This window comes from Trichosurus vulpecula, chromosome 2 (assembly GCF_011100635.1).
Source record: "Trichosurus vulpecula isolate mTriVul1 chromosome 2, mTriVul1.pri, whole genome shotgun sequence".
Lineage (NCBI taxonomy): Eukaryota > Metazoa > Chordata > Mammalia > Diprotodontia > Phalangeridae > Trichosurus > Trichosurus vulpecula.
The window spans coordinates 69,714,941-69,740,515 of NC_050574.1; the positions used below are offsets into that span (position 1 = coordinate 69,714,941).

The 25,575-nt window shown below is 42.9% G+C and overlaps 1 protein-coding gene across 6 annotated transcripts in view; it reads left to right on the forward strand.

Annotated features, from left to right (window-relative positions):
- SCMH1 (Scm polycomb group protein homolog 1) overlaps positions 1-23,433 on the forward strand; it is a 120,397-nt gene extending 96,964 nt beyond the window's left edge. For 2 of the 6 annotated variants that reach the window (XM_036747106.1, XM_036747112.1), the window contains 5 exons: positions 2,203-2,403; positions 4,212-4,397; positions 7,270-7,311; positions 19,575-19,717; positions 21,213-23,433. In XM_036747106.1, coding sequence (XP_036603001.1) covers positions 2,203-2,403; positions 4,212-4,397; positions 7,270-7,311; positions 19,575-19,717; positions 21,213-21,338 — 698 coding nt within the window. In that variant the 3' untranslated portion in view covers positions 21,339-23,433. Of the gene's footprint in view, positions 1-2,202; positions 2,404-4,211; positions 4,398-4,603; positions 4,629-7,269; positions 7,312-19,574; positions 19,718-21,212 lie in introns of those variants that run through there. The other 4 variants (XM_036747109.1, XM_036747107.1, XM_036747110.1 and 1 more) reach the window with 3 other exon arrangements.
- The last annotated feature ends 2,142 nt before the right edge of the window (positions 23,434-25,575 follow it).

The window sequence follows — 25,575 nt, forward strand, 5'->3', positions numbered from 1 at the left end:
CAGGTAGAGTGATAAGATAAATAAGTACAACATGCTCTAAAAATTTTTGAGTAGAAAGAAGACATGACTTTAATTTGGGAGGAGTCAGGAAGCTTCTGGAAGAAGACAGTATCTTAACTGGCCCTTCAAGGAAGATAAAGAACTTCATAAACAGAGGTGTGGATGGAATGCTTTCAAAGCATAGGGGAGAACCTGCAAGGAAGACACTGAGGCAGAGAAAGAGGAAATGGCAAATAGTCCTACTAGTCTGGAAAACAGTACTCATGAAAGAGGGAAGTGTAAAATAAGCTCACTTCAATTTAATAAACATTTACTAAGTGCCCTCTCTAGGCCGAGGTAGTTCTCTGTCAGGTGTTGGAGATATAGTGGAAAAAAACTCGGCTGAGAAGGTCTGGGTATAAAAGTGACTAATTTTTTAACACGTATACAAGAACTTATACAAATAAGATGCCCTTCAAAAAAGTCATCCTCAAAGGCTACAAGCTCGTTCCAATAAAATTGCCATTGCAGAAAATCATTTTGGAACTCCTTTTGAAATTGCCTTCAGAGGTGATCCCAGGCTTTTGAATATTGTTGGTGGTATCAGGTTCTTATCGAAAGTAGATTTTATTTTTTACTACAAGTGTTGCTTTTGTTGTTTAGTCATTTCAGTTGTTTCTGATTCTTTGAGACCCCATTTGGGGTTTTCTTGGCAGACATACTGGAGTGCCTTGCCATTTCCTTCTCCAGCTCATTTTATAGATAAGGAAACTGAGGCAAACAGGGTTAAGTGCCTTGCTCAGGGTCACATAGCTAGTAAATGTCTGGGGCCAGATCTGAATTCCGACCCTGTTCTTGCTGTCATTCATAAGCTGATGAAGCTAGAGAAAAGGTATTTATCAGATAACAGTTCTCAGTCCCTTCACTCCCGGGCTCTGGAAAGTGGTAGGATCAGCGGATACCTTGGGCTTGTTTTAGAAAGACAAGAAGCTGAGTAAGCATTAATGCTTACCACTGGGAAGCCCTGATAGGCAGGAACGCCCTGAGAGTGTGACTGAATAGCACAGCAACTGACCTGGTTTGAGTTCCTCTTAAAAGATTGAAGAAGAGCTCTCCTGGGCTGGCCCCATGCCTCCTCCCCCCTGGTGTGCCTGCCTTGGTTCAATGCTAGGGGTTAAGACTGGGTGCTATGGAAACAGCATGGCCAGTACTACAAGGGCAGAAGCAGTCCTAACTGACAAATCCAGAGTCTTCTTGTCATTTTTTACGCATCCTTTATTTTTATTTTTCTCTTCTGGCCAGCATGCCGACAGCAGGCAGATCCACTTAAAGGTCCAGAAAGGCCAGGGCCACTTTCAGCTTTTGAGGACCAAGTCATTAAAAAAATAAATAAACAAAAAGATACATGAAAGTAATGTACCAAAAAAGAAGATAGAATTGGAAATTTTATTTAACCAAATGTTTTTCTAACCTTTTTCTGTATAAATGCACTCATGATTGAAAGAACAAGCAGCTTTTGCGCATTGTCACAGTTGATTTTAAGCCTGTTTCCCATGTTCTTGTCCCAGAGAGGAACAGTGAATTATTTGAGCTCAAAGTCTAGGCCCATTGTCCTTTCACCACCACCGTCTTTGACCCTTTCAGCAAGGAATTCCAGGTCAGAGGATGGAGCAGGTGGCCAAGGAAGGAAAGGACCTTTCACTCTTCTCTCATTGACCTTACCTTCTCACCCCATCCCTGATGCTCTGGTCTTCTTCCCTCCTCTCCTCTCTCCACGCCCAGCCCTCCACACTCCTTACCAGGAAGTGGAAAGTCAGACAGGCCCAGTGTGAGGAAAAAGACAGCAATCAAGAGATGAGGAGAACACACGGAGAGAAGGACAGGAGGGATGTTTAGGAATGTACTTTTGGGGGATCGTTTGGAATTTTGTTTTCAGTACAAGAAAGATAACTGTTGTTTTGGGCCTTGGCTTTTTGACAGCATCGTTTTCCCCAGTAGGCATTATTCCCAGAACTTTTGATCGTGTAGCCCAGGCCAATAACAGCTGGGCACATGCTTCCTTTTCTCCTCCCTACTCCACCCCCACCCCCCACCCCCACCTCATCTTCTGCAGTGTTGCACTGGGCAAGCATATGTTAGGGCTGAGAAGCTGGAGGTAAAGCTAATAGAACTCTGTATTCTCTGGGGTCTGTCTGAGTTCCACAGCTTCTTTTTCTCCTGCAGTTTGCATCTACTTGAACAAGAATGGCAGCACTGGTCCCCACTTGGACAAAAAGAAGGTCCAGCAGCTGCCTGACCACTTTGGGCCAGCGAGGGCCTCAGTGGTCCTGCAGCAGGCAGTACAGGCCTGTATTGACTGTGCTTACCACCAGAAGACTGTCTTCAGCTTCCTCAAGCAAGGCCACGGCGGGGAGGTCATCTCAGGTAAGCACCCTCTCCCAGCTGCCTGGGGCCCTAGCCTTGCCCTTCCTCACTGTACAGGCATGGCCAGGGTCCTAGGCAGCTTGAGGGGCAGGGTTTTTCTTCCTGCTGTATCTCTCAATCTGCCTCACCTCCCTAACTCTCAGAAAAGTGGGAAAAGGGGGATGAGGTGGTTGTAGGGAGGAGGGTCCTTCCCCAGGTTTGTTTCTTCCTTTTTCCCACCCAAGAGCACCAAGCTTCCCAGGTTTCCTCTGGCCACACTCATGAACCTTTTTGCCAACTGCTGGGCCAGTATAATGATGGCTCATTCCTTGGATCGGGTGAATAGGCCCCTAAGGCTTATGTTCTCCCTCCATTTAGCCCACTTTCACCTGCCTCTGCCCCAAGAGTGCTTCAGTGAGTATCAGCCTTTCCTGTTCATACATAAATATATCACTTTGAAGATTTCTCCAAAAATGAGGATCAGCAGGGGAATTTCTCCAGGCTGATGGGAGTTTCCTGTCCCACCTAGCTCTGCTGTGTCCTTATTCTCCCTAAGCAGAGCTCTTCCTAGGCACAAGAAGGTCTGTGTCCAATGCTAAGGAGAGCAAAGCAGTTCCTTCTTTTTTCCTGCTATGGACTCATGTTAGCACCTGAATCAGTATCATAAAACCCCTTGATTATTTTCACCTTGATTTTCCCAAAGCCTATGTTTCATTTCCCCCCAAATCTCCAACTCCTTTCTCCCCTTCAGTAGCTCTGATGAATACCAACAAGAGGAGACACATCCTTTGCCCTCTAAATACCCATTTGGCCTCTCCTTTTCTCTCCCCAGTCAACAGCAACAGCAGCTTTTAGCCCTGAGAAGCCCCCGCTGATGCCTAGCAGAGCCATCAGTGCCTAGACCTCACCTTAGCAAACACCAGAACACAAGCTTGTGCCCATTAGACTGGGCACCCAATTGTACCATGATGTAATAGCAAAAGCACTGGTTTGGGAATAAGACCGGGGTTTGAGTTTTGGCTCTTGATAATTATAACCCTACATTTATGTACAGCTTTACGTGTTTCATCTCATTTGATCCTCAAAGTAGCAGCACACAGTAGGTAATAAAGTTGTCATCGTCCCTGTTTTATAGAGAATACTAAGAGGGGAAGGGGCTTGCCCAAGGACACATGACTGGAAGTGGCAGAGCTGGATTTTGAACCCTTCTCTTATGACTTCAAACCTAGTTCTCTTCCCACTGGACTACAGGCCCCTCTGCTCCTACTGAGCTGGCTTTGTGGCCACGGGCAAGTCGTTCTGCTGCCTCTTACTTTGGTTTGCTCATCTGTAAAATGGACATGATCATCAAATGTTTTCATTTCTTAGTTCATAGAGTTATTGTAAACCTTAAAGTGCTACAGAAATGAGCCTTTTTTAACAATCAGTACTGGAAATTGCTACAGTTCCTTCTGGTTTTGTGGATCATCTCCTCCTCCCCACAGTGTGTCTTATCTTCTGAGTGGTACTTGTGCAGACAGCTCCCTGAAGAACAGATTTTTTTTCCCTCGAGGCTCATCCCAGCTGATGGAGGACCAGATATATTCCTAGTTGTTTTTACAGGCTGATAGACTTGGTTTGCAGCCCTGGGTGTAACAGATTCTTCCAGGAACTCTGGAGCAGGAGGCCCCCCCCAAACCAAAGCCCACCAGGGGGGTGGATCTCAGTGGCACTGACTTGCCTTTGTTTAACCAGGTGACACTGAAAGGCAGGCGTTGGCAGCAGTGCGGCCCCAGCTCCTCCTGCACCATGGGGCTTATGTGTTCTGCCGTGTTTGCTTAACTCTGTAGCTGTGTTTGACCGGGAGCAGCATACCCTCAACCTGCCAGCGGTCAACAGCATTACCTTCGTCCTTCGCTTCCTGGAGAAGCTGTGCCGAAACCTCCGCAGTAGCAACCTGTTCGGCAACCAGCCCTTCACGCAGAATCACATGCAGCTGTCCACCACTGAGTACGACCACGACAGGTACCTACCAGGTAGGAGCTGGGATGGGCCTAGGCTTGGAGAGCACCTGCGGGATGGTGGAAGGAGTCAGGAGGCTGGAGGCGGCCCTGGGTTGGCGTAGTTATGGGGCATCTATACCTAGAGGAGAGCTTTACTTTCTAGGGGCAGATCACAGAATAATCACAGCTGGAAGGGAGGGGCCTTACAGATCATCTAATCCAACCCCCTCATTTTACAGAGAAGAACTCTAAGGCCCCAGAAGGGTAAGTGACTTGCTCAAGCTCACAGAGCTACTATGTTGCCAAGCTGGGACTTGAGCCTAGGTTTTCTGACTCCACGTCAGGCCTTCCTCTCCGTCTCTTTACTGTTGCCATGCCTGGGGGAGTGTCTCATCCCCATCTTTTACTTTCTCCTGGACTTTAATCTTCTCAACTCTTTGGGCTTCCCCTCACTACCTCTGGGTCTGTGTAGGCACAAATAGGTGACTCAATGAATCTCATGCTTAGAATCTGGGAAATCATAATTCTTTTTAAGCCACCGAAGTTATTTCACTCCTGTCTCAATTTTGGCAGCTGTGAACTAGAGTGGAGATTTCTCTCCAGCAGGAAATTTAGTCTCAGAATACAGATTGAGAAACTTATTCCCTAATGACTGTCTGTCCTGTATTCCTTTTGGCATATACCAAATAAACTTCTTCCCTTCAACACTTCATGCAAGCCAATTCATGCTCCTACTATCTTTGACTGGGCTAGAAAATCACTTTTTAAAGTTAACCTACCAGACTCATAGCAGGGAAGCATGTGCCACGTGGCCGCCTAAGTGACTAAGCACATCTAAGAGAGGTCTGAGGAGGCAGAGGCCTAGATTGCTCCACTCTGAGGCCCCGCCTCTGAACCACTAAGAGAGAAGCCAGAACTCTGAAAGCACTGGGCTCATCTTATTCAGAAGAGAGGTAAGATCCTTCACAAGTTCCCTGGAATGTCCTTCCCAACTGAGTATGCATTGGGAGAAAGGGCTTCTGACTTTCCAACGCTTTATAGGAGGCCAGGGTCATTGTGTCGCCACTTTAGCCATTTTTTGGTTCTTAACTGTTTCTTTTCTTTGAAATGGAAGGACACAATTTCTTATCAGTTTCTCCTTTACTTCACCGCCAGTATGAAGAAGCATTTCTCTAGCATCAGAATTGAGAGAGCAGAAAGATCTGTTCTGACCACGCTTCCTACAGATAATGCAGTGAGCTGCCCCCACGAAGGCTGGGCTGAACTGCTAAAATGGGATCATGTCCTTAAATAGCCTTCCCAAAGCATAGCATTATAAAAAGTAATACTCTCAAGGCTCTCCTATCAATGAATTATCAGCACACCTTGGAGCGTAAACTGTCTAGTATTTGCCTGGCCATTTCCATTTGGGAAATTCCATTTCCCTGACGCCAGTCTCCAGTCACCTGCACTGAGGAACTGATACTTCTACAGGACTACGCGTGGTGTTCATAACAGTGCAAATAAATGAGGAGGTTCTGAGGAGTTTTTGAATCCTTCTGGCTTTCTGGCTAACTGAACTTCATTTATTTAATAGATACTTACTGAATACTGATTATGTACAAAGTCCTGTGCCTAGGTGCTTTATGTGATACAATGGAGAACAAAAGATGATCTTCAGCCCTGATGGAGCTCACACTTTTAATAGGGGAGGTGAGGTCAATCAATCAACAGGCATTCTCAAGTCTCTGCTATGTGCTAGGCTATGTGCTAGGCAGGTACCAAAAAAATGAAACAATCCATGCTCTCTAAGGTACTTAAATTCTGTAGGGGAAGACAACACATATACATATATATATGTGTGTATGTGTATATATATATATATATATATATATATATATATATATATATATATATATATATATGTATATGTGTGTGTGTATGTATATATATATATATACATACACACACACACACACACACTTATAAGTGCATATACAGAATAAATACAAAAATAGTACATAATAGGGATAGAGGACAATAACAGTTGGGAGATCAGGAGAGGCTTCGCATAGAAACTTGTGCGTAAGTCTCATCTTGAAGACGGACAGTGGTAAGCAGGGAGTACATTCCAGGCATGAGGGATAGCCATTGTGAAGATCAGCAGATAGGAGACAGAGTGCCGTGTGTAAGAAACAAATAGCGGCCAGTTTGACTGAACTATGGAGTAGGCAGAGGGGAGTAATGTGTAATAAGGTACAGTCAGAGGTAATTATAACAGAGCAGAAGTGAGAATGTATTAAGAGTGGTGAAAAGGTCTATATGAGTGGCAAAGAGAAAGAAATCACTTCTGGGTCAGGGAAGCAAGGACCACTTTACAAAAGAAATGACATTAGGCATTCTGAGATGTCTTGGAACAGTTATTATCCATGGCTCTAAAGTTACCCAACCTGGTGTTTGCCTGGCTCTACATTTGGTCCTGGCCTTCCCAGGACAGGGATTTCCAACATTCCTTTCAGATAAAAAAGACCATTCATTTGTCTCCTGACACAAAATCTTCTACCTCATTTCTGTCTGGATATCATCAGGGATGATTCGCAAGAGAATTCCTAAGCAGCAACTGATAGGAAATAACAACTGTACAATATCTTGAGATCCTGCTGACAAAAGTTTCTATATAATACTTCTAGAGTTTTAAAACACCTGTATATATCTGTAATTTTTTCATTTTCTCTCATGGGTATCATTAAATTTATAATGACTTGTTTCCTAAAAATCATTGAAAGCTGTTACTTAGAGTTAAATAGTAGAGTTAGTTTCATGCGTTGATCAGATTCTTATTAAGAGTTGAAACCACTGAGCATGTACTTCTCTTTCTCTTCTACCTCCCTACTGTCCAAGCAAACCTGACTCTCAGTCCTTTCAGTAATGGCATTTTCTTGGCCGTCATCCAAGTGGAAGCTCAGAAGTGAGTATCTGGGTATGTGTGTGTTAATGTATATGGGTGTGCTACCTTCTAGTCTGATCAGTGCAAAGACTTTCCTTTGAGCTGTAATGTGGATAGATGTTCACCCATGGCTTTACAATATAAGGAGGTCTTTTCCCCAGAGGACAGAATTCTCTGTTGTGAATTTTAATTTTGTTCCCTTTTCCCTTCTTTGATTCTGCTTGCCGCTCTCCCTCCCCTTCTTCAGTTTTTCAACATTGCTCTTGTTTGGAAGGCAATGTAATGTAGGAAATGGGCCTGCAAAAGACCTGGGTTCTAGTCTCAGCTTTGTCACTGATTAGCTATAATACAGCCTTAGGGCAAATCATTTCCCCTCTCAGGGCCTCAGTTTCCCCATTTACAAAATGAGGGGGTTGGACTAGAAAATCTCTAAGGTCTCTTCCAGCTCTAAAATTTTATATTGTATTGTCCAATGCCTTCCCACATTTATGAGCTTCCAAGATAGAAACATAAAAATCATTAACGGTCACATGTTAACCTCCCCCCAACATCTTCTCTCATCTGGAAAAGCCCTGCAAGTTCCAGGGTTAACACCAACATATTTATATGTCGTGATCCTCACTGCTATCATTCTTTTTAATCATTTTCATTTTAGGGTTCAGGGGTTTTGTGGCAAAAAAAATGTTCCTTGGTTTATAACTCGGATTTTTCATTAACTCATAATGTCCAAATATAGACTTCCCTTCCTGGACAAATGACTGGCTTCCCCCAGTGTATTTGGGCCTTTCATAGCATCCTTGCCACTCTGTGAAGCCTGAAGCAGCTTTTATACCAAGGCAGTGTTATGGTGTGAAAAAAACATAGGAATCTGAATTGGAAAATGTGGCCCCGATGCTCCCAGCTGTGGACACATAGCTTGTTCTCTTGGAGCCTCAGCTTCCTCTTCTGTAGAATAAGGGTAACAGTAATGTTACAACCCACCTCGATAAACCTTAAAGCACTAGAGCAGTGGGAGTAATTGGTTCCAGTAGATGCTATGTAATTAAAAATAATGAGAACAGAATTTATATTAGATATTGTCCCCATCAAAGTGGTCATCTTAGTGGTTACACATTAATTCTAGTCATGCTGCTATCATTCAGAACATATCACAAATTGGAGCCACCATGTCCAGAATGATGAAGGTAATAGTCCCACTGTCCTCTATGAATGGTTGAACAAGCAGGCCTTTTGGAAAGAATATTGCTGTGCTGGAGAATTTCCAGAGAAGAATGGCTAGGATGATGAGAGAACGTACCATATAAGGACTAGTTTAAGGAATTTGGAGATAAGATGAGGTGGGAGCATGATATCTGCATTTAAGTATGTGCAGGGTTGTCATGTGGAAGAGGCCCCACAGAAAAGAACTAGGATCAATGGGGGGAAGTTGAAGAAAGGCAGATTTTGGCTTGATAGGAAAAAAAAACTTCCTGAAAATGAGAGTTATCCCAAAATGGAATGGGCATCTCAGGAAGTAATTGAATTTCCAGTTACTTCACTTGTTGGGGATGCTATAGAAGGAATTCTTGTTCAGGTAGGCATTGACCCTGATATCCTTTCCAACTCTGAGATTCTGTGGTTTCTAAAAGAACTCTTAAGTGAATTCCTTTGAAAGGGATAGCTTTCATTTAGATCATAGGATTAGAGCCAGGGACCTTAAAGATCCTCTTTCTAGTCCAGCTCTTTAATTTTATAAGAAGAAATTGTGGCTGAGAGAACTTCAGTGTCTTGTTCAAGATCATAGATGGAGTGAGTAAGAGCATGGATTTGAGCCTCTTTTGGTCTTAAATGCAGGGCTCTTTCTACTATATGCCATGCTGTATCTGTTAGGATGCATATTTATTGATAGAACCACCTCATTACTTCAGTAACATCTTATGTAGCCCTTCTGGGTCTCCTTAGAGTAAACTTACTTTCAAAAATAGAAGTCTACTTCTTCATGGGTATAAGGTGCACCAGTATCCAAGGAAAGATAGGCTGGGGGCCCAGAAAGAGTTCCAGAGCCTCCTCCTCATCTGGTCCTGGGAGCCAAACCCACCTCTCTAATGACAGCAGAACTCCTCAATCAGGTGGGTGGAGGTGGAGGTGAAGGGAAGGGCACCTTTCCCATACTGCTTCTGCTGGGATTTGCCCTGGATTGGGGGCCACCAGCTAATCGTCCTATATCTGTAGAGTGCCTTCTTTAGATAGGATCCTGTGCAAGGAACTCTGCTGGGCCCTGGTCCCAGCAATGACTAAAAGCAGGAGGCTGTCACTCCTAGTACTGACCATCATTCTTTTAAAGTTACAATAACAAAAATGAGAAAAGTATCAGATGGAAGTAAATGAGAGCTGGCCTCAAAGCCAGGGGCACTGGAGTTGAAGTCCCCTTTCTGACACTTCTTGGCTGTGTCCTGGCCATGGAAAAGTCATTTAACCTCTCAGGGTCCCAGGTAACCAGCACTGACCTGGAAGGGGAGATTCCTCACTTGGGAGCTCCCTGTACAAGGGAAGCCACAGGTCCAGTGTTTGTTCCTCTGCCTGAGGTGATAGTAACTGGTTCTGATGAGCTTGAAGGTTTGCAAAGGGCTTCGTGTGCATTATCTCTTTAGAATTTCACAAGAGCATAGTTAGGTATCACCAATACTATTATCCCCATCTTACAGATAAGTACCACTCTAAAATTATAAATTGCCAGGAGGTGCTGATTTACATTAAGAGAGGGAGTTTTCCTCACAAGGACTTACTTAGCCCAATGAAGTCACAGGTCCAAGTCCTCGCTTGGTCTTCTTTAGGTTCATTGTCTCTAGTTTCCTCTTCCTTTGACAAATCTTCCATACCCTTCAGCATCCTGCTTGATGTTTTCCAGATAAACCATTTTGTCTGCATCTCTCTGAAAATGATTTCTGCTGAAAATTACTCTTTTCAATAGTGTTAAACAAGTATCAGTTAAATGCATACTACATGTGCAGGTGCTCCTATTCTCGGTATCATAAAGTGCTTAAAATCACAGAGGTCTCTGCCTTTGTGCCCAGTGATAGCAGCCTTTGGTAGTAGAAAGAGGGCTGGGTTTGGAGACTAGACACCTGGGGTCAAGTCACAACTCCAACACTTAACTAACTAGGTGAGCACATCTCTTAACTTCAATCTTGATTTCTCCATGTATAAAACAGGGATAATTTGTGCTGTCTCATAGGGTTGTTGTAAGAACATTTTGTAAACTTCAAAATGCTACAAAAAATTTGAGTTGTGTTTGTTGTTATATATTCAGATTTCTGCTCTCTGCTCAGGATGACCCTAGTTTTGAGTCATCTGTACTCCATAGGTCATACTCACTGCTTTGCCTCAGAACCCCTTCCAAGGAAGGGTGCAAAGCTGGTTTTGCTGTGGATCTATCAAGTCGGTAGAACCAATTGATCTCAGAGGGAAGGGGAGATTAATACTTCCTAAGGATTGTGTCCATCAGCAGGTAAGGCACGTGATCATCTGCATTCTCACCTGATCTCCACTCTCCACAGAAGAATTTAGATTTGTATCTCCATTTTATACATAATAACTAGCTTTTACTGGAAAACACAGGGGATTTGTCCTTCACAAACTGGGTTTGCTAACTTTTTGCTTGGATTTGGTGCCCTCTGCTGGGACACAAGAGAAAATATCGGTCTGAGGTTGGATTTCCATAAAGCACTCTTGTTCAAAGGCAGTGTGCCCTGTATACTCAAGTAGAATTAAAAAAAAAGTAGCAGCATTTCAGAAAAAAAAAATTAAGTGCTTGAACCTTAGCACTGGTCACATCAACGAGTGTCCCTGGCAAGCTGAGCCTCCGTTGCTTTGTAGTATTGATAAAAAATTCTGCCATCTTTCCAAAAGCAGAATTAGGTCCATTTTATACTGAGACAGCCATGCTAATGGGCAGAGACCTAGCCTCAGACAGAAATCAGGTTATAGGCAAGTACAGATCTAATATGGAGCTCTAAAAGACCAGCCAGTACTTCACTCTATCAGTGCTGAGAGTAGCAGAACTTTGTAGTACACCAGGGGGCTGGCTGCTTTTAGGGTAAAAGAAGAGGTCCTTTATACAGGTTGGAATGAGTCTGCATCTTTTATCACAGGCAGTCTTGCTCTGGAGAACACACTGAACCATAGATAGCAATTAAAATAACAGTTACCCCCAACTAGCTACTTGGCAGTATTAAAGTGAGTACAAAAGTGTGCAAAGCTGTGAAGCAACCTGTGGTGGGCTCAGAGCATGGCAATAGACCTCTGGTGCTCCATACCTCAGTGTGAAACAGTAGGTAAGTCATTGTCTCAGGAGCTTCACCTGTAGGGCAGAGACAATCCTGGTCCCCTTCTGTGAGAAGCAATGGTAGACAAGGGGTTGGTAGGTAGGGTATGGGTACTTTGATATATTGGGCATATTATATGTGTATCAATTAAAATCTAGTAGGGCCTTACATTCTCCTTAGTATTTTACTGTGCAACTTCCTTGAGATGATACTTCAGATACAGACCCCCTTGCATAGAGTCTAAAATAGACCTGCCTTATATGATAGTGACTCATTTATGTAGAACTTTACAGCTTACAAATTACTTTACTGGCATCTCATTGCCCGTTTTTTAGATGAGACTCACAGATCTTGTGACCTACTCAAGAAGTTTACTAGATTATATGTTCCATGAGGGGAAGTATCATATCTTTTTTCTTTCAGTGCCTTTCTACAAGAAGCCCCTAATGAATATTTGTTGCTGAAGGGTAAGCAGGTAGTATGTGATAGACAAAGGGATTAAATCCCAGTTCTTCTGACTCCTAGGTTTGTTTCTGTTAAACCACACTACCTCTCCCTTTCATAGCAGTATTTTGGTGAATCTACACTCAGGGTATTACTGAGTTTGTGGGTAATTATTAAAATGCAGTCATTAATAGATCTGCAGGTCAGCTCAAGCAGGACACGTAGCATGCTATTTGGGGCCCTTTGGATTCATTGACTGCTAAATGAAATCCCAAACCTCCATCTGAATCTGTAAATGCTGCTAGCAAAAAATAGCAATAGAAATTAGCATAGATAGAATATGAGAGTTAGAAAATCTTAGCATTTAAAGCTGGCAGGGACCTTAGAGATCATTCCATTCCATTCCTTTCATTTCACAAAAGAGGAAACTGAGACCCAGAGTGGGAAAATGTCCAGAGTCATAGGTGGTAAGTAGCCGAGCTAGAAAAGCAAAATGGTGTCTGGAAAGAGTGCTGGAATTAGAGTCAGGTTATATGACCTTGGGGAAGTCACTTTATCTTGCTAGGACTCTATGTTGGTATCTCCAAGATGAGACAGTTGTACTAGAAGATCTCTGAGATTTTTTCCTTGTTTATGTTTGAGATTCTATTATCCTGTGACTCTAAATCCCAAAACTCTTTCTACTGTGCTGTATGGCAGCAGTTGGAAATTCTGTACGTCATTCCCTGCCTCCCCACTAATTTATTGCATTTTCTCAGGCATATTAGAAAACTTCTCCAAAGTCTTCTTCACAGCAAAGGGGATCATAATTTTGCCTGTAAGGAAGCAGCATAGTACGGTGGAAAGAACAGTGAACTTGTGGTCAGAAACCTGAATTTGAATCCTAGACTTGCCACCCATATGATCTTGAATAAATCATTTAAATGCTCTGGACCTCAGTTTCTTAATCTGTAAAATGATGGAATTGGAAGATTTCTTCCTGCTCTAAATTCTATGATCTATCACATATCCAGTCAGTTACCAAATCTTGCTTTTTTTTCCTCCCTCCACAACATTCACTTACGTTAGACCCCTTTCCTCTACTCATATGGTCCCCATCTTGGCTTAGGCCTTCATCACTTCTAGACTAGCTTGTTAGAGTGGCTTCCTAAGTGGTCTCCTTGTTTCAATTCTCTCTCTTCTCCAGTCCATCCTTTGGCTTCCAAAGAGACGTTCTTAAAGCTCATATTTGTCTACGTCTCTTTCCTGCACCAAAAAAGTTCCAGTGGTTCCCTGTTGCCTCTAGGATAAAATATAAACTCTCCTGTTTTGCTTGTAAGGGCCTTCATGTACTGGACTCAAGCTCTTTCCAGCCTCATTATATATCACTCCCCTTTCTGCACCTGGTGGTCCAACCAAAGTGGCCTTTTTGTTCTTTACACATGTCTCCATGACTTTCCAGTGGCTGCTTCACATGCCTGGAATGTATTCCCTTCTTACTTTGCCTCATGAAATCCCTCTCTTCCTTCAAGACACAGCTGAAGAATCATCTTCTATATGAAGACTTTCCTGATTCTCTCCACCAGCTTCACCCTGCCATCAACCACTGGTTCCTTTTTTCCCTCCCTCCGTTGTATTTTGTATTTATTCTGCATGTGTTATGCACACACACACACACACACACACACACACACACACACACGTTATATTGTCTTCCTTAATAGAATATAATACGCTTGAGAGGAGACGTGGTTTCATTTTTTGTTTTATTTGTTTCATTTTTTTGTATTTTTGTCCACATCACCTGGAACAAGGCCTGATACATAGTAGGTACTTTATAAGTGACATTAGAGCAAGGAGTAAAAGGGCTTTTGGAAAGATAGAGTACATGTAAGTAATGGTTGAAGAGCCATTCCCTATTGCTCATGCTTCCATCCTGCCTCCCTGGGGTGTCAGCTTTGACCCTGAGGATGCCCCAAGAGAAGTGGAAGAAAAGTAATTATGTTGCCAGTTCTGGAGCCTACACAGTATCTGTAGGTGAGGCTTGTGGTGACTTAGCCCAGTATCTTTTATTAACCATCTACTACGTACAGAGTGCTATACTAGGAATGATAGAAGGTCACTACTCTCATGGATCTGATCATTTATAGCATAGAAGCATATAACAGGTAAAAGTATAATACATATAGACTAGCACATTTTTGATAAGTATATGAGAGGTGCAACCAGTTCATTACCAATTGCAGTAATAGGGATACTTTGTGAAGAAGATGGCATTTGAATTGGACCTTTGTCATTATATCTCCAGCACCTGGCATAAATGAATAAATGCTTGTTGAATTGAATTGTTTTTATTTTTTAATTCGTTTTTATTTTATTATCAGTTTTGAATTCTTTCCCTCTTTCCTCCCTCTCCACCATTCATTGAGCAGACAAGAAAACCAAAGCCTATTACAAATATGTATAGTCATGCAAAACAAATCCCCACATTAACCATATCCGAAAACAGAAAGAAACAGGGAGAAAGACAGTGTTTCATTCTGTATTCTGAGTCCATCAATTATCCATCTAGACAGCATGTCTTATCATGAGCCCTTTGGAATTGTGGTTGGTCATTGTACTGATCAGCATTCCTAAGTCTTTCAATGTTGATTATCTTAGGTACACTAGTATACTGTTTGTGGAACTGTGAACTAGTCCAGCCATTCTGGAGAACAATTTGGAACTATGCCCAAAGGGCTATGGAACTGCATACCATTTGACCCAGCAATACAGCTCCTAAGTCTATACCCCAAAAAGATCAAAGGAAAAGGAAAAGGACCCACATGTACAAAAATATTTATAGCTGCTTTTTTTGTGGTTGCAAAGAATTGGAAACTGAAGGGATACCCATCAATTGGAGAGTGGCCGAACAAGTTGCAATATATGATTGTGATGGAATACTATTGTGCTATAAGAAATGATGAGGATTATTTCTGAAAAACCTGGGAAGACCTATATGAACTGATGCAAAGTGAAGTGAACAGAATCAAAAGGAAAATGTATGGAATAACAGGGATATTGTAATGTAATCAACTGTGAAAGACTCAGCACCTCGATCAATATAACGATCCACAATAATTCCAAAGGACTCATGATAAAAAATGCTATCCACCTCTAGATGGAGAACTGATGAACTCAGAGTGTAGATTGAAGCATATTTTTTTTTCTTATTTTTCTTGCTTTTTTTTACAACATGGCTAATATGGGAATATATTTCGCATGACTTCATATGTATAATGGGCATCGTATTTCTTGCCTTCTCTGGGGGAGGGAAAAAAACAAAGTTGATTATCTTTACAATATTGTATAAAATATTCTTCTCATTCTGCTCACTTCACCTTGAATTTGTTATTCCCAGGTTTTTCTGAAACCCTCTCCTTTCTCATTTCTTATAGCACAATAGTATTCCATCACGTTCATATACCATAACTTGTTTGGTCATTCCCCTATTGATGGGCACCACATCAGTTTCTAATTCTTTGCTAACACAAAAAGAGCTGTACAAACATTTTTGTACGTATGGATCTTTTTCCTTCTTTATGTCTTTGGGGTATAGACCCGGTATTGATATTGCTGGGTCAAGGGGTGTGTACAATTTAATAGTTTTGGGGAGCATAGTTATAAATTGCTTTCGAGAATGAATGGACCCATTCACAGCTGTATCATTAAAGTTCTTGTTTTCCCAGAATCCTTCCAGAGTTTGTCTTGTTCCTTTTTTGTCATCTTAGCCAATCTAATGGGTACCTAAGATTTGTTTTATTGAATTTCTCTAATTTTGAGTGATGTAGAATACTTTTTTCATGTGATTAGTGATAGCTTGGATTTCTTCTCTGAAAACTGCCTAATCATACACATTGACCATTTATCAATTAGGGGATAGCTCTTATAAATTTGAATCAGTTTACTATATGAGAATTTTATAAGAGAAACTTGCCACAAAGTTTATTTTCCACAGTTTCCTGCTTCTCTTTTAATTTTAGCTGTATTGATTTTGTTAGTACAAAAACTTCTTAATTTTATGTAATCAAAATTGTCCATTTTACCTCCTGTGAATCTTTCTCTTGTTTGGTCATGAACCCTTCTGTTTTCCATAAATCCAACAGATGATTTCTCCCATGTTCCTTTAATTTACTAATGATGTCACTTTTTAGATCTAAATCATGTGCCCATTTGGAGCTTATCTTGGTATACAAAATGAGATGTTGGTCTATCTCTGGTGTCTTCCAGAGTATTTTCTAGTTTCCCCAGTGAAAATTTCTGTTGAAGAGTGAGTTCTTGCCCCAGTAGCTAGGATTTGGGGACTTACCAAATACTGGGTTACTGGCTTCCACATATTATGTACCTAAACTGTTGTACCAATCAATCTTCCTATTTCTTACTTGCTACCCAGTTGTTTTGATAATTTTGTAATATATTGAGATCAGGTACTGCTAGGCCTCCTTTCTTGAAAAAATATTTCAAAAGTGGTATCAATAGGACTTCCCGATTGGATGTAAGTGAAGAAGAGGAAGAATCCAAGTCCAAGATAAACCAAGATTTGGAAATTCTCCCGTCGTAGAGGGATGGCTGAGTGATAAGAGCTCCCAAGAGCCAGCATGAGCTTGTAGAAGAAAGAATGCAGAGTTTTTAGTCAAAAGATCAGAGTTCAAGGCCCCTCTATGCCATTTACTAGCAGCATGACCCTGGGCAAGTCACTTAATCTTTCTTGAACTCATTCTTCTCATATGTGGAGTGTGAGATGGGAAAAGGGATTAAAATCAATGATTTCTAAGGTCCCCTCCAATTTCATCATGCTGTAATTTTGATATATAATTGACTGGTAATTATTTAACATAATCATGCACTTAAGTAACTAAGGGTAATTGGCCAAGAATTTTCTGGCAAAAGAGTGAGTGGTAGTGGGTATTTCAAACACCATATCAGTCAGTGGGTTAGAAATTAATAGCCAAGGTACCCACCTGGTACCATTTTCTACTATTTCTAGACATAGGACCAGCCTTGCCCAAGAAATTGACTCAGAGCCCTTTAACATCTCCTACTATAGAAAGAGACAGAGCATCTGGACACAGAACAGGACTGAAATCAGTCTAGTGTCTGCTTCGCCCTTTCTACCAGGCTTGTTTGGGTCTTACCTTCAAACCATTGAACCATAGGATGTCAGAGATGGCAGAGACCTTTGAGATCTTCTAGTCCAGGGGTGGGGAACCTGCATCCTCGAGGCCACATGTGGCCTTCTAGGGCCTTGGGTGTGGCCTTCTGACTGACTCCGAGCTTTACAGAACAAATCCTTTTAAGGGGATTCATTCTGTGAAATTTGGATTCAGTCAAAGGGCCATACTTGAGGATCTAGAGAACCATATGTGGCCTTGAAACCAAAGGTTCCTCACCCCTTATCCAGTCTAACCATTTTCAAGCTGTTTTTATTTTAGAATGCCACTTCTGTTCCTGACCTGAGTGTGTCAGTAGGACTCTTAAGCAGGCAGTGGGGAAACTTTATTCACCAGAGCTTGAGATTGGCTTGAAATCTCCATTTGGAGAAAGGTCTGTTACTCTTCCCTACCCCAGTTCCTTCAGCCTCAACAAACATGCCCCCAAAATATAGTCCCCTGGGTATTGGTTCCTATACCAATGCTCTAGCTTTGTTCAAACACTATACTATACTAAACCATACTACCATGTCAAAACTTTGCTCCCAGGCTGATAGAGAACTCAAAAGCCAAGTCTTCAGGTAAGGACGTTGGGACAGTCTGGAGAGTCTCTCGTTCCTGTTATACCTATGTAGCAGCAACACGTCAAGGACTAGTTTTGCCACTGGCTGTCAGGTCACTTGACAGGAGAGAACCTAAATGGGCATCATAAAGGCAGCTGGTGGCACAGATTGCAGGGAGCAATGCAAGAAAGGAGAAGAGAGTGAATGGCCAGAGAGAGGAAAACAGAGATGCTCCTGGACTCAGCCAATGATCTCCAAGATTCTGTCTCTGGTTATAACAGTACCTGGTAGTAGAATGTAGCAGCCCACCATGACATCAACCTCAGGTTGCTAGAAGCATCTAGGACTCTGCACATAATAGTTGACTGAATATAATATTTGTATATTATAGTTACCTCTCTTCCCCTCCCCCCATTAGGGGCTGTGTGGCTTCTTTCTAGATACACCTAGCACAATGCCCTGCACATAATAGGCACTTAGTATGTGATTGTCACGCTGAATTGAACTGACATTCCCTAAACCTTCTTTAATAGTATGATATCAGTCTTTTCTATTTTTGGAGGAGGAATCCTGACCTAATGTTTCTTTGGTGTAGGGAATTCCTGCCAATGCAGATCAACAATTCTACTGCAATTTAGCATCTTAGAGAGTTGCCTGGGCCACTGAAAGGTTAAGTAACTCACCCAGAATGTGTCAGAGTGAGGACCTAAACATGTATCATTCTGACTCTTAGGCTCGTCTATATAGGCCATACTTCCTCTCATAAATCTAGATGCCTGAGTTCACCTAAATCATTTCACCACTCTGAGCCTCAATTTCCTGATCTGTAAAAGAAGAAGTTTGACTAGATGGTCTCTGAGGTCCCTTTCAGCTCCATCAATCAGTTGGTCAGTAAGCATTATGAAACACCTACTAAGTACCAGGCACTGTCACCCTGGGGATATAGTTACAAAGAGTAAAGCAATCCCTCCTTGCAAGCAGCTTGCATTGTAGCTAACTGGAAGTGATATCCCTGACAAAAATAGAGAAGCTGGAGGAGCAAGATACCTCCTGAAGAGGAGTCACTTGTGGTAAACTGGGCCAGCTGTTCAAATCTGCATTGGTAAAAGACTTTCTCTGGTCTCATGCCCCAAATCATAATCTAGGCTGCCATGATACAGTAACTTAGTTGTTTCTAAGAGCCTTTCTAGCCCTAAATCAATGACCCTGGGATTCCTTCCACAGGCAGTTCGAAAGAACAGGCTCCCAAGGCATCTCTTAGGAAAGATATCAAGCTAGAGGGTGACCAGAGTAATGAAGAGCTTCAGCTTCAGGATACATGAAGACTAGATAAGGGAACTGGACACAGTCCAGAGAAAAGAAGACTCTGGTGATGTGAGAGCTTCTTCCAAGTATTTGAAGGGCTGTCATGTGGAAGAGGGATTAGACTTACTCACCTTGACTCCAGAGGGCAGAAATTGCATAAAAATAGATTTCAGCTTGATATAAAGAACTTCCAAGTATTAAAAGTACTTTTCAGGTATAAAATGAGCTGCCTTGGAAAGTAATGAGTTCCCCATCACTGGAGGCCTTAAAACTTGGGAAGGCTACCAGTCCTCAACTATGTTGTAGAGTGAATTCCTATTCAGGCACAAAATAGATTAGATGACCTCTGAGGCTCCTTTCAACTGTGAGAGAGTCTGAATATTCCTGGATGTGTAAGTTCTGGTCTTTTTTTTTAATTAGTACCATTAGCTTATGACATTTTCATTTTTGTGTGTGACTGAGCAGAAGATGTAACTTTCTGTCATATTCCTATCTGGTAGGTTCTGATCGCTATCTGGGATCCCGAGACCCATCACGATCGAGCAGCCGGGACCCCTCCTCTTGGACGGTAGAAGATGTGATGAAGTTTGTCAGAGATGCTGATCCTCAGCTGGGACCCCATGCTGACCTCTTTCGAAAACATGTAATTCTCCTTTTGGACTTATCCCAGATGGATTCTGGTTTATGTGCATTAGTTTTGTCTTAGCAACTTGACTATAAGCTTTTGGAGGGCAGGCATTATGTTTAATAACTGTTCAGCATCCTCTACGACAGGGGTTCTTAACCTGGGGTCCAAGGACCCCCAAGGGATCTGGGGATAGATTTCAGGGGATCTATGAACTTGGATTGGGGGAGGGGGAATGACATTACATTTTCACTAAATATATAACTAAAATTTAGCATTTCCATCATTTATGAGTGTAGGCAACAAACCATTATTCCAGAGGCTTCATTAGTCTGCCAAAAGTTGCCTCTGACACAAAAAAGATTGAGAACCCCTTCCCTACAATCCAGCACAATTCTAGGTGCATAGTAAGTTCCCAGTAACCCTTACTCATTAATTGACTGATTTTCCTTGATTGGGTCCCAGGTTAGATGCCCATGCTAGAGCTAGATAGACATCATGGGGAATGCAAGGGGGAAAGGCCTAGTTCCCACTGACACAGAGCTCATAGTCTAGTTGGGGAGACAAAACACATAAAAAACAGTAAGAGAACAATAACAATATAATTTTTCATTTGTGTAGCATTTTAGGGGTTACCAAGCACTTTCCTTACAGCAGTTCCATGAGGTAGGTATTATCCTCATTTTGTAGATAAGGAGACTGAGGCTTCAAGAAACTCAGCAGCTCGCCCAAAGCCCCACAAGTAGAAGTGTTGGCCAGGATCCACAGCCACCTTTCCTGCCTCCCACAGTGCCACTGTCTCATCTTGTGACAGGACATATTCATCAATATACAAAGTCTAAATACTAAGAAAGGAACAGATTAGGATAGACTCCAGGGAGCAGGAAAGGCTTCCTGGACAAATTAGGGCTTGAGCTGTGCCCGGAAGGATGAGAAGGATTGGAAGGGGCTAAAAGAAATGGAGAGGGCCTTCTAGGCCAAGGGAAGAGAAGGTGGAATTGGCTAAGTGTGGCATGACGATGGATAATGACTGCACTTTGTAAACCCTTTAACATAGCCTAATAAGGTTTATCAAGGGCCCTATGCAGGAGGTGGCACAGATCTTATCATCTCCATTTTACAGGCAGCCAAACAGAAGATGAGAAAGATAAACTTGCCCAGGATTAAACACAATAAGTAGTGGAACCATGATTTGAACTCAAGTTTGCTGACTCCAAGTCTAAACTTAGAGTTTAGACTCCAAAGAGTGAACTGTTAGTGTTAAATCATGCTGTCACAATCAAGGCTGTTTTTCATGTGGTCCTTAGCCAAGTAGTTATCTCTCCAGCACTACAGTTGTCCCAGGGAAGAAGAAAGTAGGACTTGAGACCTGAGTGATCCTTGTGTGATGCCTGATGCCTCAGGTCAAAACTTTAATACTTCTGGTGCTTGAGAGCTCCCATAACCAGTTACACTTGCTCAATTCTAAGGGTATCATCTGACCCCTTCTCAACTCCCCTTTCTCTGGTGACAGGAGATCGACGGGAAGGCCCTGCTCCTCCTCCGGAGCGATATGATGATGAAGTACATGGGTCTAAAGCTGGGTCCAGCGCTGAAGCTCACCTACCACATTGACAGACTAAAGCAAGGGAAGTTCTGAGGAACTCCTGGAGAAGGATATCTGTCCCATCTGCCTAGCCCCAGAGGCCCAGCTCACACCTACTTGAGGCCTCCATGGCTCAGTGCAGCCCAGCACAATGCAGCACCATTCTGGGGGCCTCCAAGTCAAGCAGGCACCCCTCCCTGCCCCTGTATGCACGCACGCACGCACGCACACCTCCGGACCCCTGCCCAGCACCCAGCAGGTTCCTGGAAAAACAGGCCCTGCCCCTGGCCCTGAATGGGGCTGTCCAACAATGAAGATGAATTAATGGTCTTGCTCATGGGCAGCTCCCGGTGAAGATTGCAGAGCCATCCCATTTCTGTGCTGGTGGAAGACTCCAGAGGGGAATACATTGGATGGCTGGTTTGGCCACCTGGATTCTTTATTCCCAGATCAGGAATGCTTGACCTGGCTTCCTTCCTTCAAGCTGGCTTTGTTCTCATGCCTCTTCTTGGCTGGTTGTCTTTGCAGAGGGCTATGAGACTCCAGGAGGCTGTTTGAGGAGCAGTCTCCTTCCTTTTTCTTCCCTCCCCTCCCCACACTGACCAGTCCTCCCCTGTTTCCCCCTTCCCTCATTGAGGCTGGTCACTCTGAAATGTGTGCTTTTCCCTCCAATGACATGCCCTTCCATGAAGGGCCAAGGAGAGGAGAAGGAACTGCCCATTAGCCTGCTATACCCATCCCTCTGGAGGGGCAGGGGAGTTTGCTACCTTCTCATCCAGGGCTGGTGCTGCTCTTCCTCCTTCCCCAAAGCTGCTGGCCCCCCAACCCTTCCCTGCAGGGAGAGGGTGCTTGGAGCTGGCAAAGCAACATGATTCAGAGGCCCACATCCCTTTGTATTTATTCTGGGTGCTGTGGCCTTGCATGAAGGGAATGGACTGAGCCCCTGAAAAAGGAGCTGAGACCAGGCACTTACACACTGTGGGTATTGCTTTAAGAACAAGAGTACAAGGCCTTGTGGTGGTGTTAGCCAGCTCCACTGCCAGTAGCCCTACCCTGATAGGTGCAGACTTTGGGAGTTTTCTATCAAGTTAGCAGCATGGCCCCATCCTACAATGTCACATGGGGACTCTGGCCACCTCCTCCCCAGTGCACCACATCCTTCCCCCAGCTACATACTCCCAACTAATGGTGCAAATGTTTTCTTTTTGTAAGAGTCTTTTCTATTGTTATTTATTTTTTTCCAGCACCTGTGCAGTGATCCACAGCTCACATCCATTCCAACCTAGAGGCTGGGAAGTAGGCAGGAGAAGGAGTGAGACTGCCAATAATCTCCCCCGCTCTTTCCCCCCTCCTTCCTCCCTCAGCCCTGGAAGGTCTTAGCCCCTTTCCAGAGGACTCAGAAGGTTAAATACTCTTCTTCTGGAGGGACTGGAAAGCTGACCATAGCCCCCAGAGGGTCCTGTAGAAGAGGTTTGAAAGTAACCCTGGGGTCTACCTCCCTAGTCAGTAGAGAGGACCATTCCCAGCACCTTCCACCTTTCTACCTTCAGTCCTGATTTCTCTTTTACTTATCTGATGAGAAAAATCCCACAAAGAAAGAAGGGTGCCTATGGCATCAAGGGGTCCTGCTTCTGTATTCCCCTCCACATCACCCCCTGCTCCTTAGCTGCCTCCCTGGGATTTGGACCAGATGATTTGTAAGAACCAAGAAAACTGAAGTGGGAAAGGGGGGCCTGGATGGATGTCTAGACTGAGAAGGTAAATCCCTTCAGGTACTCCCAAGTTTGGGGGGGATAGTTAATGCTACCCAGCAATGAACTTGCCTCTGGTTTGGCCAGACAGCCCTCTTTCCCCTCTCCTTCCCTCTCCCCTTTAATTCATCCTTCTCTCACCATCCCCACCCCTCCAACACAAAAAAGGCAGTGTGGCTGCCAGCGTCTCAGAAGCAGACTTGCTGCCAGCATTGGTCTCTCCCAGTCCAAGAGTTTGATTCCACAAGCTGTCCATTAACATCATTTGTCACTGGGTTAACAGAACAGAGTGCTACCCATGGTCTCACTGATGCTCTCACCCAGATTCCTTTTATGTCAATTTGTTTATAAAGAAGAAATAAAAAAAATCAAGATTGTTGGTCTCTTATTAATCATCAGTCAGGTCCTTTTGAATGCCTACTTTGTACCAGGTGAAAACAGAAGAGCCATGATCCCTGCCCGGAGGAAGCTTACAGTCTGGTTAAGAAGAAGCATGACAGAACACTTAAGGAATACATGGTGTGTAAAAGGGCAGCAGGGAGTTTAGAGATGGAGCAGGTCAGATGGATTTGAAGTAGCTAGGGATGATCCCTGGAGGAGATGCCACTTGACAAAAGGGCAGATAAAATTTGGTTAGATGGAGAGGAGCAGGGAGGCATGCCGAGGGTGATTTTTTTCTGACCATAGTGGGGTAAGTAAAACGACACAGACTATGGAGAAGCCAAAGAACCAGCTTTTCTCTGGGATATGGCTCCATTCAGTTCAGTTCATCCAACATTCATTTAACAATGGAAACAAAATGAGCCTAGTCCCTGCTGCCAAGGTACTTTCAAAATAGTAGTGATGTGTATATATATAGATTAGTAGGATTCCAGGTAAAATGTGATAGGGCCAAAGGTTAGAGGCTGTTCTAGGGGTATTAAATGTGAAGAGGAAGAAAACACTTTATCCTTGGACCTCAGGATTCATGAAGGTCAGCAGCGCCTTCCAAAGCTGATCCTTGAAGAGAATTTCAGTAGGTGAGAATTAGAGTGTGGGAGTTGGAGGGAGAAGGGAAAAAACAGGCTGTACTGAGCTCTGTCCTCTTTGTTAGGTGATCCCATGAAGATACTCTAGGATCATCTCTGTCTAGAGGGTGCAGAATCAGGTCCCTTTAATGTGGTGAAGGCATATGGGTGACAGAGCTGATCACTTGTAAACTCTAAGACCATAAGAAGAAAGTATGTTTTGGAGTTGATGAGAACAACTTTATAATCAGGTATGTATAGATCCCTTGGGGGAGAGGAAGGGCTTAGCGTCCTTAGATGCCCCTAACTACACTGCCTTCCTCCAGCTGACATGTTGCCTTTCAGAGATCTCAGTGGAACGTCCCAACTCCTCTGCTGGTGCCAGGACTTCTTACTGGGACAACCAAACAAGGTAGGTCTTTTACCACCACTAAAACCCAACCACACCCAAAAAAGAAAATAAGCAAAAGACATGAGCCAATTTCCCATAGCCCTGTGGGATATGAGGTGTATAGCTATTATCCAAATCCAAGAGTATCCAATAAGCATTTGACGAAATCTGTCACTGGATGTAACCTAGTGGGAAGGATGCTTTTGACATGGTTTACCTAGATAGGAGCAAAGCACTTAACAAAGTCAGATGAAAAAGATGGAAAAATTTAGCTAGCTAATAGAACAATTAGATGGATTCAGAGCTAGTTGAATATTGGGGCAGCCCCAAGGAATAGTCTTTAGTAGTTTAGTGTAATTTTGGAAGGAGGTCTTCAGTGGACTGCCCCAGGCATCTCTGCTGTTTAACATGTTTGTCAATAATTTGAATAAAGACATATATGGTGCCTTTCATCAGAATTTGCCAGCAACACAAAGCTCAGAAGGATTACTGACAAATTGTAACTCATGATCTTTTCCCCTAATCTGCCCCTCACACAGAGTGGTTAACAAAGTCCTTGTGTAATTTAAAAGTTTAATAACTATGGATGCTCGTGGTAGAAGTAATAGTAAATTACATGTAATAGCTGAAATCTTAGAGTTTTAAAGCTATATACAGTTTGCCTTTTTAACTTTCAGCATAACCATCATTATTTTTGGTGGTTTTTAAATCAGTTTCCCAAATCTATTCCAGTGAAAGCCTTTCTCAGTTGTACCTCAGTAAAGACATTAAAAATTAACAACAGTAATACAAAAATTTTTTTGAAGAATCCACCATACATGTGACATTTATAGTTTGCTTCTATCATGTAAATTTCTAAAGAACCCTGTGTCTATACATACAAAACAGAGCAGTGAATGAGTTCTGTAGGTTCATCCAATTGTATGTATGTCATAGTCTGGACAATAGATATTCTTTATCCACTTTCTCATTCTGAGTTGGGTCTCTCACCAAGCTTGCTTTAAACTGGCTTTTTTTTTACTTCCACTGCATGCTATTTTATAACATGTCATAAATTTTCCACTATCCATAAGATTTTATAAATGAGTTTATTCTCAGTGTTGCACTTGTAGCTCTGTCTCCCCATTGATAACTAAGTCAAG